Source organism: Ictalurus punctatus, chromosome 21, assembly GCF_001660625.3.
Source record: "Ictalurus punctatus breed USDA103 chromosome 21, Coco_2.0, whole genome shotgun sequence".
Classification (NCBI taxonomy): Eukaryota; Metazoa; Chordata; class Actinopteri; order Siluriformes; family Ictaluridae; genus Ictalurus; species Ictalurus punctatus.
Genome location: NC_030436.2, coordinates 9155001 through 9170855, shown reverse-complemented (window position 1 = coordinate 9170855; position 15855 = coordinate 9155001). Strand labels below are relative to the sequence as shown.

At 37.7% G+C, this 15855-nt stretch overlaps 2 protein-coding genes across 4 annotated transcripts in view; one reads left to right on the top strand and one right to left on the bottom strand.

Annotated features, from left to right (window-relative positions):
* Window positions 1-14546, bottom strand: part of phactr3b (phosphatase and actin regulator 3b) — a 62152-nt gene extending 47606 nt beyond the window's left edge. Inside the window, exon 1 of one of the 3 annotated variants that reach the window (XM_053673900.1) lies at window positions 14331-14546. In XM_053673900.1, coding sequence (XP_053529875.1) covers window positions 14331-14436 — 106 coding nt within the window. In that variant the 5' untranslated portion in view covers window positions 14437-14546. The remainder of the gene's footprint in view (window positions 1-14330) is intronic. The other 2 variants (XM_017450323.3, XM_017450324.3) reach the window with 2 other exon arrangements.
* A 1-nt stretch (window position 14547) lies between these two features.
* Window positions 14548-15855, top strand: part of acot8 (acyl-CoA thioesterase 8) — a 6539-nt gene continuing 5231 nt past the window's right edge. Inside the window, exons 1-2 of the mRNA XM_017450334.3 lie at window positions 14548-14579; window positions 15748-15855. The exon at window positions 15748-15855 is cut by the window's right edge and continues 162 nt beyond it. Of these exons, the coding sequence (XP_017305823.2) occupies window positions 14563-14579; window positions 15748-15855 (125 nt within the window). The 5' untranslated portion in view covers window positions 14548-14562. The remainder of the gene's footprint in view (window positions 14580-15747) is intronic.

Below are 15855 nucleotides of genomic sequence, written 5' to 3'. Positions count from 1 at the left end.
AGTCTGCTTTAAGATTCTCTAAGGAATATCCCAGAAGGACAAGCTGAAAAAGCCATAATGGTTCTAGATTGTTTTCTAAAAGGTATACACACTGACTTAGTGGTAACGGGCCTTCCTGAAGAACCAGTGTGCCAAACGAAAAGATTTTTTGCATTTTTTTTAATGATTTGATGGGATATAGGTCAATTTCTAGTCATTACCACAACCTTTTGAGTTAGCACTACTTTATACAGTACAACCTAGTGCAAAAGTTTGCAGCCCCAACCAGCACCCATACCCATACTCCCCAGTGCTTTCAGGGTGAAAAAACGAAAATGTACCAGAGAATGAATTAGACAATGTCAAAAAGATATGTCAATTTTCTATTCTGTTACAAGACAACAATTTAAAATACAAAGCAAAAGTCAACAGAAAATGTTTTTTAAAAGACGCAAAAGTTTTACTGTGACCACTTTGGTTGAAGTTTAATGGTAGTTATAAAGGCAAAGAGAGCACCTACAAGATATTAGAGAATATTATATCACATTGAGAAAGAGAGATGCACAATTTTTTGTTACCCGATACCTGTTTGTGTTCTTTCTCTGTGACATGACAAGCTGTGTTTTTTGTCATAGTAACTTCAAGAGCAAGAAGAAAGAGAGGCTGGTGAGGGAACAACAATTCACAGACAATCCTTAACATTCAATGGAACTATAAATGGATATAAAGTACGCCAGACCGTTCATTAATAATCCTAGAGCCCAGAGATGTTGGTGGAGCTTCTGGACAGTGTTGAGGTATGGCTTCTGCTTTGCATAGTAAAGTCTTAACTTGCATCTGTGAATGCAGCGGCGAATGGTGTCAAATGAAAAGGTTTACCAAAGTATTCCCGAGCCTGTCAGGATATCCATTACAGTCTCATGATGGTTTTTAAGACATTGACGTCTGAGGGATCGGAGATCACGTGCATTCAGAAGTGGTTTTGGGCCTCATCCTTTACGCACCGTGATTTGATCAGATTCCTTGAATCTTTTAATTATATTGTGCACTGTAGAAAGTGAAATTCCCAAAATCCTACCGATTTGTCTTTGGGGAATGTTGTTCTCAAAGTGTTGGATTATGCTCTGACGCACCTGTTGGCAGATCGACGAGCCTCGACCCATCCTTAATCTCGAAGGACTAGGCCTTTTTTGGAGGCTCCTTATATACTATGATTAGACGATTGCTTCACCTGTGTCACATCACCTACTTATTTCAACTTCTCACATCGCTATTAGTCCTAAATCGCCCCTGTCCCAACTTTTTTGGAACATGTTGCAGGCATCAATTTCAAAATAAACATTTCTATTCAAAAAAACTATACTGTTGATTAGGTAAAACATCAAATACCTTGTCTTTATACGTTGTTTTTTTTAGTCAAAGTCAAAGTACCTTTACAAATCACTCCTCTTTGTTTTTATTCACATTTTCCATACTGTCCCAACTTTTTCAGAATTGGGGTTGTAGTATGAGATATACACAAAAACAGAAGAAATCATGGTGGGGGCAAATACTTTTTTATCTTTCAATTCTTAACTGCATCCTAGGGATATGCATATTTTTGCACTTGGTTCTATGAGATGGTCAGCCCTGTGGGATCAGTCTGCTCACGTTATCAGGATTTTCAACATACTCTGAACCAGATGAAATCTTTATTTAGGTGTTGCATTAAAAAAAGGACAAAAGGACAGGCAGTCTGGTGGGGAGCAGAAATGACCTTGGTCAGGACTAAATGTGGCACACACACACACACACACACACACACACACACACACACACACACACACACACATACTCCCTGCATAACCACTGCTACCCGACGAAAAGATCTCGTCATTTCATGACAAGAACAACAACAACACTGCATGCGACCCTGTTCCAGACGGCCTTCATGTTCTCTGCGTGGGTCACTTGATTAGTTTACTTCCTCTTTTCCATAAAAGGCAATGTGTTTACTAGCTTAAACTCCTACTGGCCATCAACCATAACCACACACCTTGTCTTATTAGTATGACTGCATTTACTAAATAGTTTATAATACGATTTATAAACTAAAAAGTGAACAATAAGCGAGATGTTGAAGGGGTTTGAGTGTGGAGTACATTGTGTTGCTGTATCCTGTTACTAAAAAAGATGAGCTTTGTCATGTTCTTGGGCCTGTGAGGACATTTTTCATTGCTGACGGGTACATTTGGCAGAGTTTCCCCTCTTTTAACCCCCATCTTTAGCTGTCAGGAGACCAGACCGGCAGGTGGCCCAGCAGAGTAGTTTTTTATAGCAAAGTTCTTTTTTTTTTTTGATAGTCCTCAGATGAGACAGATGAGATCGTTCTTTATAAACCCTGCCATATACCTGATTGTAAGACTAACATGTAGGACCCTGGAATAAAATTAGAAGCCATATATTTTTTTATTACAAGGTACTTTAATATTATACCTATCTGTATCTGCCTTGAAACAATCACAGCTGAATTGCTTAAATTAATCTCTCAGTGCAATTTAGATACAGATTTCCCATTTTTATTACTCCTGTTGTATTTTCACCTTAAAGTCTATTGAAAACCACAAAACAGACCATGAGATGCCGTACTAATGGCCTGTTTTTAACTAGCTGGGCCTCATACAGACTTCTCGGCGATGCAGCCAAGACAGTGATGCACATCTGTTCGGGCTTTAGAGGCAATCAGCAATGACAAGACCTAGAGTTTTCTGCTGATGTCGTCCTGACATCATAGTGTTAGTGTTCAGGCTCTCGATTCGATTGGAGAAACCTCCTCATGGCTGCCAAATTGCACAGAGGGTAGAAAGAACATTAAGATACATGACGCATCAATATTCAGAGCAATATTCTGACAAAATCTGCAACACGTTCTGCAACTCAGACAAATGAGAAAATACAATAGAAGTACGGTATACAGCATAATTATACTGTATAAAGCTGCTTTGCGTCAGTGTCTATTATTACAAGCGCTATATAAATCAAATGTAATTGAATTGAACAAATGAGATGGTGCTCAGTGTTGTAATTCTCTCCAGAGGAGGATACATCGGTTATTCTTTATAGGGGTGGCAATAATTTTGCAGCCAGGGATTTTCAGAAAACAAATTCATTGCACTAATTTTAGATTAAACGAATGCTGCTCTCCTGTTTTGTTTTCATATCCAATTTGTTTACATTACCATATGTCTTTGTTTTGGTCCTGTCTCCACCCTTGTCCTGTTATTGGTCTGTTACCTAATGTGTGCACCTGTTCTGAGTTAAGCCCTTGGTTAGTTTGTCTTTATATACCACCATGTACTTTTATCCCATTGCAAAGTCTTCTTCCTTGTAAGGCTGCATTTCTGAGCTTTGTTCCCATGTCCCCAGTTTCTCATATGACTTCCTGGTTTCTCGCTCAATTTTATTTGCTCTTCATGGATTAGTATAGTTCTCTGACACTGTTTTCTGACACTGCCAATGAACTTCTTGTTGGATTCACTCAAATAAGCAACATGCTGATTTTATGCACTTGCCCATCTCTACCACATGCTACAATGTGTTATAGATTTACTAGATTAACCATTGCTCATTTTTTCATCAGACTTGACTCAGACTTGACCTGACTCAGACTTGAATAATAAGAGTGATTTGTGTGTGTGTGTTGTAAGAGATTATATAGAAGCCAAATTTAGATTTTTCCATCCAGTCCTATTCATCTTACCACGTGCTCTTCTCAGAATATTACCAATTAATCACCACTGAATATTCACACAATGGATAAATATAGTAGACTGATGAATAAATCACGAACACTAGCTATTAGATAAACTAAAATTAGCCAGCGCAGGTTATGATATGAATTATAAAGCAGAGAACAATGGATTCCTGGCCATGCAGAAATGTACGGGTGTCTTTGATGTGTATTCCAATTTCCAGTCGGATTAAATGGAAAATGGGAAACTGGTTAATCCGAGTGAAGAAGCCCTGGAACATTGAGCACGATCCCTTTTACACTGATCTACAGTAGATGCAGTTCCAGCATTGCTGTGCTCAAAGGAAGGTTTATAGTTTGGCAAAACAAAACAAAAAATCACATTCACACATTTTTTTTTTATCTACACCAAATCTAGATATGTTTGATATCAAATGTTTGCGTGCTAGTTTCGCGCTGAAGCTATAATGCTAATGCAAAATGAAAGTAAGGAAAAGCTTTTTTTGTTTTTGAAAAACTGTATCAAAATGAATTCAGTTCTTCAGTGATGTCATACAGATTTGCTGATGTCATTTAGGTTCTAAAACATAAACTAACAAAATATTACCGTGTTGCTCAATGGTAAAACGAAATGTCTAATTGTGATAGATTTCAGGAAAGATGATGTGTACAAAATACACAAAATACAGAGGCTGGGAGTTGGGGGTTTGGCTACATTTAAATACATATTGCCTCAGTGAAATGCTATAGCTAGTTCCTCTAGCTAGCAAGGGTTTTTGGTGGTGTTGTTGTTGTTGTTGCTGCTGCTGCTGCTGCTGCTGTTTCATATGCCATTACATTGGTTTGGAAGTGTTCTAAAACTCATATCGCAAGTAGAATAACAAAAAAATTCATCTTATCTCTGCAGAGATAAAAAAAATAATAAAAAATACACTAGACAGATGGAAAGAAAAACCAAAACCCACCTAAACCAGCTAGCTCGCTTCTTAGCTTACAATGTTATCTATGTAATCTAATGACTTTTTTTGGTGAAGCAGTACTGTAACACATTACATTTAAAATTTATTTAATTTGATTACAGTCACTGATGGCAATAAAATTACACTACTTGCATTACAAATGTATTGTTAAGAAAACAATACTAAGTAAAATGTATTTTAAAATAAATCACGTTTTGCCCCGAAGATTTTTTCTTTAGCCCCGAATAATTCTCCACTTGGAGCGGTTCCTCACTACGTAACTGAACGTCGGTAAAAGAAGAGCGTCTATAATAAATTTATATCTTCTGTGAACAGAGGCAAGACCAATCAGACAGGGTTTAAAGGAAAATACGTGGAAACACTCACGTCTTATTGGCGGACAGCTCTTAAATCTGCCAAACACTAGCTCTCAGTCAGTTCGTGTGAGGAAACAAGTTGATTTTTGAAACCAGTAAATGGGCTGAAACTGAAACAGTAACATCCTCTGATGCTGAGCAGGAAAACAAGGTGTGTAAATGTCTATACGCATTCCAGTTTACATGAACATGATATGAGCAGAGCGGAAGGAAAAATAATGTACTTTGCATGGCTCTGTAGCAGCTAAACCCATACAGTGATAGCTGTGCCTCCCCTTGGCTAGCGACACCAAACTAGCCTAGTTATAAAAGTTTTATACATAATCGGTCTGGTAGTCCTACAAACAGTGACAACACTGTTTCTGATCATGTCATACATTAACACGCGCTTAAATTACTGAAAGAACTATTTTTGATAGGTTTGATAGGTTTTGAAAGTAATATGAAAGTAAAGTAATTAGTAATCTGATTAATTTTTACATGCAGTAATCAATAATGTAATCCAATTACAGTTTTAAAGTAGTAATTAGTAATCCGTAGTGGATTATTATTTTTTTTATTAACTTACCCAACACTGATCATAACACACTAAACTTCCTGTTGCTGTTACATTTCTTTGTTTTCTTCATTTTGTGCTAAGGGTACACAAACATTTGTACTTCAATGTATAATTCGCCATAAGGTCCATTAAATCTATGTTCTTTCTCTCATAATCTGACAACATATTCGCTCTGAGCAGACTGCGATTCACATACAATGCTCACTGAGGTCCATGTATGCTTTCAAGTGACGCTCAAGATATGACATCAGTGAGCCTGAGCTTTACGAGCCCACCCTCCATCCCTCTCTCCCACTCCTTCTTCGATCGTCTGTCTGCTTCCCCTGCTTTTGAGAACGAGGGCTTCCGCTCTGGCCCTCAAGTGCATGTTGAAGAGGCGAGATCAAAGCCGTAGTGTGTGCGCTGCAGGGATGAAAGGTTTCATTTGGAGCAGAGGGCCAGCACACATCAGATCTCCTTATGTTGTGTTGAGCGGTAAACAGGAAAAATGGTGCAGAAAGATATAAAACGGTTTCCCTGTTTTAAAAGCATCTACAGTATCTCACAAAAGTGAGTACACCCCTTACATTTTTGTAAAGATTTGATTATATCTTTTCATGTGACAACACTGAAGAAATGACACTTTGCTACGATGTAAAGTAGTGAGTGTACAGCTTGTGTAACAGTGTAAACTTGCTGTCCCCTCAAAATAACTCAACACACAGCCATTAATGTCTAAACCGCTGGCAACAAAAGTGAGCACTCCCCTAAGTGAAAATGTCCAAATTGGGCCCAATTAGCCATTTTCCCTCTCCGGTGTCATGTGACTTGTTAGTGTTACAAGGTCTCAGGTGTGAATGGGGAGCAGGTGTGTTAAATTTGGTGTCATCGCTCTCACACTCCCTCATACTGGTCACTGGAAGTTCAACATGGCACCTCATGGCAAAGAACTCTCTGAGGATCTGAAAAAAAGAATTGTTGCTCTATATAAAGATGGCTTAGGCTATAAGAAGATTGCCAAGACCCTGACACTGAGCTGCAGCATGGTGGCCAAGACCATACAGCGGTTTAACCGGACAGGTTCAACTCAGAACAGGCCTTGCCATGGTCGACCAAAGAAATTGAGTGCACATGCTCAGCGTCATATCCAGAGGTTGTCTTTGGGAAATAAATGTATGAGTGCTGCCAGTATTGCTGCAGAGGTTGAAGGGGTTGGGGGTCAGCCTGTCAGTGCTCAGACCATACGCCGCACACTACATCAAATTGGTCTGCATGGCTGTTGTCCCAGAAGGAAGCCTCTTCTAAAGATGATGCACAAGAAAGCCCGCAAACAGCTTGCTGAAGACTAGCAGACTAAGGACATGGATTACTGCAACCATGTCCTGTGGTCTCATGAGACCAAGATAAACTTATTTGGTTCAGATGGTGTCAAGCGTGTGTGGTGGCAAACAGGTGAGGAGAACAAAGACAAGTGTGTCTAGCCTACAGTCAAGCATGGTGGTGGGAGTGTCATGGTCTGAGGCTGCATGAGTGCTGCCGGCATTGGGGAGCTACTGTTCATTGAGGGAACCATGAATGCCAACATGTACTATGACATACTGAAGCAGAGCATAATGAAAAACGCTACAAACCAATGAAAAACGCTACAACAAATCTGAACATGCAACAGCAAAATCAGAAAACACAACAAAACCAAAAACGCATCGACGAATGTGAGCATGCAACAGCATAATCATAAAGTCCAACAACAAAATCAACAACTCAACAACAAAGCCAAAAAACAACCACCAAACAAAAACACCACAACAAAACCAAAAAACTCAACAATAAATCTAAAAACCTGACCTAAAAACCAAAAGCAATACAATACAGCAATATCAAAAAATGCAACAAAACCAAAAACAACACAACAAACGTCAGTCTGATAGATGGTCGAAAACAGAGAGCTGAAGGATGTTTACGTTAAGAGAAAATATGAGCTTAAACGAATCTATCGACGCTTTAATTAAAGCCTATGTATATTTGTGAAGGATATTTATATGATGTCATTTTCGATATGCTGCCAACTTTGGACGCCATTAATTCAAGTATGCAAACGCTGAAAAGCCACCTAAAGGAAGCCAGGTTCTTCCGAAGTACGATTTACTTCTCATTTATATTTTTACATTTACGTTATATTTTACATTGATCTCCTCTGACTGATGGTTTTATCCACAGTGACTTACAATTTAGACAAGATACAACCGAGCAGTTGAAGTTAAGGGTCTTGCTCAGGAACCCGATAGCGGCAACTTGGCGGTGCTGGGATTTGAACTGATTAGTGGCCCAGTGCTCAAAGACTGAAAAAGCAACGATCGCGTAATGATCAATAAAGACTTCCTCTTTTTTGTTTGGCGTATTTATTATTAATTCGCCGTTGTTTTTTTTTGTTCATTCATTCCTAAATTGTCTCTTGGGGATCAATATAATATATCAATCTATTTAAAGTATTTGACTTCAGCCATAATACAAGACCGCACAGCATTCCTTTTTGCAAAGGCACAGAATTACTTACATTTGCAGCGGTCATTACATTATAAACCTGAGCAGCTCCAATGCTGACATGCCTACGTATAAAGGAATACACGCACAAGCAGATTTTAACAGTCGGTATGTGCTAACCTTTATGAAACTGCATGCCGCGTGTAAACGGAGTGGTTTCAGTGCACAATATATTCCCAGATTTAAATGAGCGTGTAGCTCACGACATCAATGCATGTACAGTAACTGCAATATTGTAGTAGTGTTAAGTGATTAGCTGTACAAACCGCACAAAATTTCCCCAGCTGTACAAACACAGAGCTTTTAACACGGTTTAATCACTACGTCCACATGAAATTTCCAGAACTGCAGTACGTGGATGACAGAAGAATTCAGTGAGCATCATTTGCACGCACGTTCTTACATCCAAAATGACGTCACGCTAGTTTTATTATATAGAACTACTAAACAACTGCACTTGAATGGTTTGCAAGCAACTCTAGAATTATAGGCAGCATTAAAGAAAATTAGGAAAATATCAATATAAATAAGCCATGGATGTGTGTAATACTGTACTATGAGCTTAAACATGTACAGACATTAATAACACAATATTAACGATACAGATTTTATTTAGTAAAAGCTATTTTTGTTATTCTAAATATCTGAATGTTGAACATGTTTTTGAGAGAAAATGCTGCTGGTAAAAAGTATTTATTTTTCCAGTGGTTTGTGTGGACAATTTGAATAATATTATACAATAACAAGAACAGTTACAGTTTTACCTCTGACTATTACAAGGTGCTGATGCTGGACACATCCTTCCATAAAGGTTAAACCAGTCCCTCAAGGATTGTGCGATTTTGCGATTGCAAAAACAAGCTTCTAAGATCTTCTACAGATTTGGGTCGAGACATGCCATGTGACATCGTCGCACCATGCATTTAGCCAAAGCCCTCTTCGACTCACGTGCGTCGAACATGAGTTCTGCTAAAACGTTTCGTTTACCAACAAACATCACTTCGAAAGACAATTTCGTGCAATTGCAATTTCGCCAATTCGAGTACTTTTCTGCAAAAAAAAGCACAAAAAACTCAGCACGTTCCATCTCAAATTTTGAAGAAAAAAAAAGCCGCAGCAAAATTAAGCATCTTTGGCCGCAACAATCACACAGAAAAAAGAAAACTCCACAAAATCCTGTACGGACTGTTAAATAAACATCTCCTTACAGAAAAACCTCACCATGTCAATGAATACACAATTTTAATGTGTTTATGTAGAGGTTTTCTGTGTGAGTTGTTACTATAGAAACACGTATTAGAACGAGTGCACTGATATGAAGCTGGAACTGCAGTTAGAGAAAATGAATCAACCCCTTCTGACCACTCGGGATCGAGAATTCAACACTGCTGTGGTATAAAAATGTTACTCAGTTGGGTATCATTCATTAAAAAAGCCCAAATTTTGATTACAACTGTGATTAATCGTGCACTCCGAATTCCTGCTTCAAAATATAACACACAGCACAACATACACATTATATACAGTGAACCACATCACATTGTGTACTCTATTAATCCTGTTTTGTGTTTCTCCCGTATCTCCTTAACATCAACTGGTGTCTGTTAGTAGCATCCAAACGTGGCGAGACAAATTCCTGTACCTGTTACACATACTAGTGAATAAACTGATCCTGAAACCTATTGTGAGTGTGATTGCATATAAACTTGTTGTGTACTTGTTGTAAAACAACCACAAAGCATGCAGCGTGTTCTCAATTTGTCTTCACAGCAGGAAAACCAGTGCTTGTTGAAATGCTATGTATAGGCAAATGCATGTCCCTTAAGGGTGGTCCATTCCACCTGCATCCTTTTTCATCACCATAGCAACAGCTCATTACACACGGACTTCAGTCATCGGTGCACTATAGAACACATTTTCCTCAAAGATGGATGGAAATCCCTAATTCTTCCACAAGCGCTGAATGATCTGTGTTGTTTTAGGTTTCATGTATTTATTTATGTCGGACATGAAGGACACAGCATCGCTCCTTACATAACATGAATGTGCACATCTGTAATTTATGCCTGGTGAGATAAATAAGCAGAACATCACCGTGAAATGACCATTTTATATAATGCATGCTCTGTGAAGCACCCGTTAGATCTTATAAGCGCTGACAGCAATAGCAACGCAGATGCTCATTTCTAAATACACAGCCTCCGAGCGTGCATTAGTCATAGAAGGGGGAAGCCCGATGCGTCACAACATCATCAGTTTATAGGCACATGCATAGCCTGTTAATAATCCACTCACATAAAATACTACACATTCATATCATTAATCCTCAGTCTCATCTTTGGGCAGGGGGTAGGATATATCAGTTAGAAAGTGTACAGTTATGGAATAGTAGTGTATAATTTATTCATTACTACATGGAGATGTCAATACTGATATCATGTAATACGATTAAAATGTTTTCGATATATTTCTGCCCTAAGGCTTTAAAACTCGGTATGGGTATAAGCATCAGGATTCCAGAAAACATGATACAATTTTTCAGGCAACGATTCAATATTTGACGATACCACTGAATCTGCTGTGACACAATCCGATCCAATTTAAATTAATTAGAAAATGATTCGATATTTAACGATACTGCAGAATCTGACGCGATACGATTTTTATGGTAACTCTTTACAATAAGAGTACATAAATAATCATGCACTACTACCTGAATTAATACTTACTTAAGTATGAAATCATGATGATTTTCACAAATCACAAACTAATGAAGTACTAAGCATAATTACGACGCGAGTCTTACGTATTCATGCGTGAATAAACTTCACCTTAAGCACATGTACATTAGTTAATGTATTAATTACCACGTAGGAGTAAACTAAATCAAACATGCTTTATAAGAAAGAATATGAATTAAACGTGTGTATCATTTCAAATTGTTTATATAATATAATACACAAATCACTGGCTGGCACTGGATTATTCTCGTAATTTACACTGATCCTCCTTATAGAACATAAAAAGATGCACTAATAATAAATACCAATAATTTAATCTCAGTTGCCATCCAATGATGTTTGTATACACAGCTGCATATGACAAATTATATAAACAATTTTAAATTACGCACGTTTAACTCATATTCCTTCTATAGTGCATTTTTGACTTGCTTAGGTGTTAATTAATACATTAATTAATGAACATGTACATAAGGTGGTCGTTATTCACTCATGAATTCATAAGACTCACATCATAGTTAAGGTTAGCTCTTCAATAGTTTGTGATTACTACATGCCTTAACTCAACATTAGTTCATATTTAAGTAAGTATTAATTCAGATATTAGAATGTGATTATTCATGTAATGTTATTATAAAGTGTTACCATTTTTATTTATAAGCCAGTGATAAACCTGAATCTGTAGCAATGCAATTTTAAATCATAAAGCAACAATTTGATATTTGACGATTTCACTGAATCTGCTACCATATGATATTGTTCCAATTAATAAGCCAAAGATTTGCTATTTTATGATACCGCTGAATCTGCTACAATACTATTCGATCTTGACACAATTCTTGACACAACAATCCCATATTTGACATTACGAGTGTTTCTAACATATGATTTCGATTTGTAAGTCAACAATTATATATATAATGTTACCACTATGATCCGATTCAATACAGTACGAATGTAAAGGCTACGATTCGATATTTTATGATACCACTCAATCTGATATGATATGATTTTAATTTGTAAGTCAACAATTTGATATTTACACACACAAAACAATTCAATTGTTAAGGCAACTACTTGATATTTGAATCGGCTACTATATGATATGTTTTCGATTCATAAGGTGACAATCCAATATTTGACGATACCACTGAACCTCCGTTGATATGATATGATATGATACGATTTGATTTATTAGCCTCTTTTATTTATTAGCCACACTTTTTCTGGAATCTGACATTGGCCTGTCATTAATTCTTGAATAATGATGACGTAGAGAAGGACTATTATAAAAGTACTGTATCACCTTGTGCAATCAATTCAAAATATGAATGATTTATAATATAATATTATAACTACATTATAATACAATTGATAACAATCCATTTACAATCAGCTATAATATATAATAATCGATTTTATAAATGTTGCGTTTATTCTTTTTTAAATCACTGCGTCTATGCAAATCGTCCAGCCGTTACACCTCTATTTGAAAGTTCTTGATGATGCTTGCGTAATGAAAGACCATATCGTACATATAACTTAATCATTTCATCACTTAATCAAAACAGTGATGATGTAATACACTTTCACACTGCTTTTTAGAGAAATTGTGACCTTGTAAGGTCTTATAATGTTCTATCACTCATCCATTCTTAAAACATATAGTACCCTTTAATACTTGGGTCACACATTTAAAATAGTAAAATATATTTCCACAAGGGCGCACGGTGGCTTAGTGGTTAGCACGTTCGCCTCACACCTCCAGGGTTCGATTCCCGCCAGGGCCATGTGTGTGCGGAGTTTGCATGTTCTCCCCGTGCTGCAGGGGTTTCCTCCGAGTACTCCGGTTTCTTCCCCCAGTCCAAAGACATGCATAGTAGGCTGATTGGCGTGTTTAAAAAAAAATTGTCTGTAATGTGTGAGTGTGTGTGTGATTGTGCCCTGCGATGGACTGGCACCCTGTCCGGGGTGTGCCTGATGCGCCCTGGGATTGGCTCCAGGTTCCCCCATGACCCTGAAGAAGGAGTAAGCGGTTGAAGATGGATGGATGGATATTTCCACAGTGGACAGCAGCGGGTAGCATTTCCCTGTGTCTGTGGGTTTCTTCAGGGTTCACTGGTTTCCTCCCACCTCCCAAAAACATGCCAGTAGGTGGATTGGCTACACGAATTGTGTGTGTGTGTGTGTGTGTGTGTGTGTGTGCGCGCATGCACGGTGTATTCCCGTCCGGGAATAGGCTCCAGATCCAACCCTGCCCCGGATAAACAGCTTGCAAAAAAAGGTCCTTTCAGTCATTTCCTGCTCGCTATTTCCTACATTTAAAAGCACTACACTCTAGCATGTACCTTATCCAATCAAAATCTATTTGTTATATATCTATATCATTTTATGCCAAATGATAAACAGGAATAGTAAAAAGATCTGGACACACATTTCCATGATACCAAAGTTGGGAACTTCATATAATAATAAACGTACTATAAAGGAATAGCAACATTACCGCATGCACTCTCCCTCACCCTAAAAATACTAATTTCCTAAGTATCTTCAGTATCAAATAATTATGCCATGCTACACGCTCAGAAATATGGGTACTAAATGGTACTATTCTTTGTCGCTAGGGTGATCACACGTTTTGTACTTTTACACCACTATACCCTGAATCACATTTTATCTAACTGTATTTTATCTAAGGCTACTGAATCGCATTTTATCTAACTGTATTTTATCTAAGGCTACTGAATCGCATTTTATCTAACTGTATTTTATCTAAGGCTACTGAATCGCATTTTATCTTATTTTAGCGTATGGTATCATATTGGATTCACCAAATGTTGAAACCTTAAGGAGTGAAATTGTATCATATCATTTGCCTGTTGTTTATACTCCCAGTGCATGTAGTATATCTGTAAAGCTTTACTCTGAAAGGTAATTATGCTCCGAATATTAATTTTAATCTTAATTTTTTTTATACCCACATGTCCAACTGAAAGATACAGATTTAAAGTAAACATAATATAATAAATATCATAAATTCATCAGTGTTGTTCTCAGTTTATGGGAAATCCAAATTCAATCCCAAACAGACTGTCATTTTAAATTTTTAATCACATTACAGTAGCAGAGCTCAGCTCGGTTCCTCGGAGCTGCTCCCCTCTCCACGATTTAACCCTTCCATACAATGACATTTCTAGCATCCGAAACCGACACAGCTCCTAGACAACACGATATTGATTTTTGTTACCAGTCGCATGCACCGTGCACGCATCCTGCAAACAAACAAACAAACAACTCCCTAAATACAGGATGTGAGGAATAGTAAATGCACCCCTCATATTCTAATCCACGTCATCTCAATAACAGGTCTGTCCGTGATTATCAGGTACAAATGAACAGAGAGACGGACTGAGATACAGGCACCAACGCATCATCATCATCATCATCATCAAAGTCTTCTCTCACCTGCGCGGTGTGCGAGCTCGGCGCGAGCTTCTGTCAGGACGCTCGGGTCGCTCTGAGATCGGCCCCGCTGCGGCACGCGCTCCTCCGCGTCGTCCAGTGTAGCCATGGAGACAGAGGGATGGAGGAAAGTAAATATAATATATATATATAAAATATTGAGGGGAAAACTGTGACGGAGAGACTAGTGGAGCAGGGCGCGGGTCCAAGCAACCAATAGCAGCAGCAGACGATAATGCAGCTCGACTGTCGGTGTGTGTGTGTGTGTGTGTGTGTGTGTGAGAGAGAGAGTGTGAGTGTGTGTGTACATGCTTTTATATCTTGGTGAGGACCAAATATCCCCACAACGATAGGAACCTGACAGCTTTGACCTTGTGGGGACATTTGGCTCTTTCTTTCTTTCTTTCTTTCTTTCTTTCTTTCTTTCTATTTTTCCTCACTTCCTTTTTCATTCTTCCTTCCTTCCTTCCTTCCTTTCCTTTTCCTTATTCTTTCATTCTTTCTTTTTACTACAGCTTTTATTTTATATTTAAAAATGATATTTTTAGGTATCAAAAGTAAATAGCATATTTAACACTGATTTCCTTAGTAAGATTTTTTATTTTTAAATGTTTATGATTTTATATTATTTAAGTCCATTTAAAGTGCACCTATTATGTCTTTTCAAATATTACCTTTCATGTAGTGTGTTATAGAGCTGTTTGTGAATGTAAAAACATCTGCAAAGTTTCAAAAATCAAAGTGAAGGACAAATTGAGTTATTGACTCCGAAAAGAATGAAACGATTCTGAACTTACTTCCTGTACTAACCTGCATAGGTTTGTAACAAACAAAAAACCCAGCCTCTGGTCTTCATTTGCTGCTCGCCGACAGCGGTAGACCAATCACCAACCACAGACTGGGACATCTAACCAATCAGAGTAAAGTATGCTCTTTGAAAGGGGGAGTTTAGAATGAATCCTTTAGAAAGGACCATTTAACGAGTCGTTTGTGACACTGGGGGGAAAAGTACTGCTGCAGTTTAAATTATGAGCACATTAAAGTGTTTTTTGACTTTGGATGCATGTAAATCTATTGTATGAGACCTCTAAAAGAAAATTAGACACGTTTCAAAACCTTAATACGTGCGCTTCAAATATTTATTAATTAAATTACTTTTTTAACATAATTCCGTTTCTAATGTTCATTATTTGATAATGTAATTATTAATAAGGATTTGTTTTATTTTATAAAAGTATTGTCTCATCTCTTTGTGAATATTCAAGTAATTCTGAGCCTATGATTCTAAACAATGTTATTTTATCACTTAACATGTTTTCATGGCTTATGCCGCCATGCACACATTGAAAAATCAACGTTTTACATGGTAAAATTTAAATCGGTTTATCAATTTATCATGGCTCCATTTTTGTTTTCACAGAACTGCGGTGCCCTCGTGCGGCGTCACCATGACAACGCGCGCTTTCCGTGGGAGCCAATCGGAATTCAGGTTTGATATACACGTGAACCTCGAGGGTTATACTCTTTT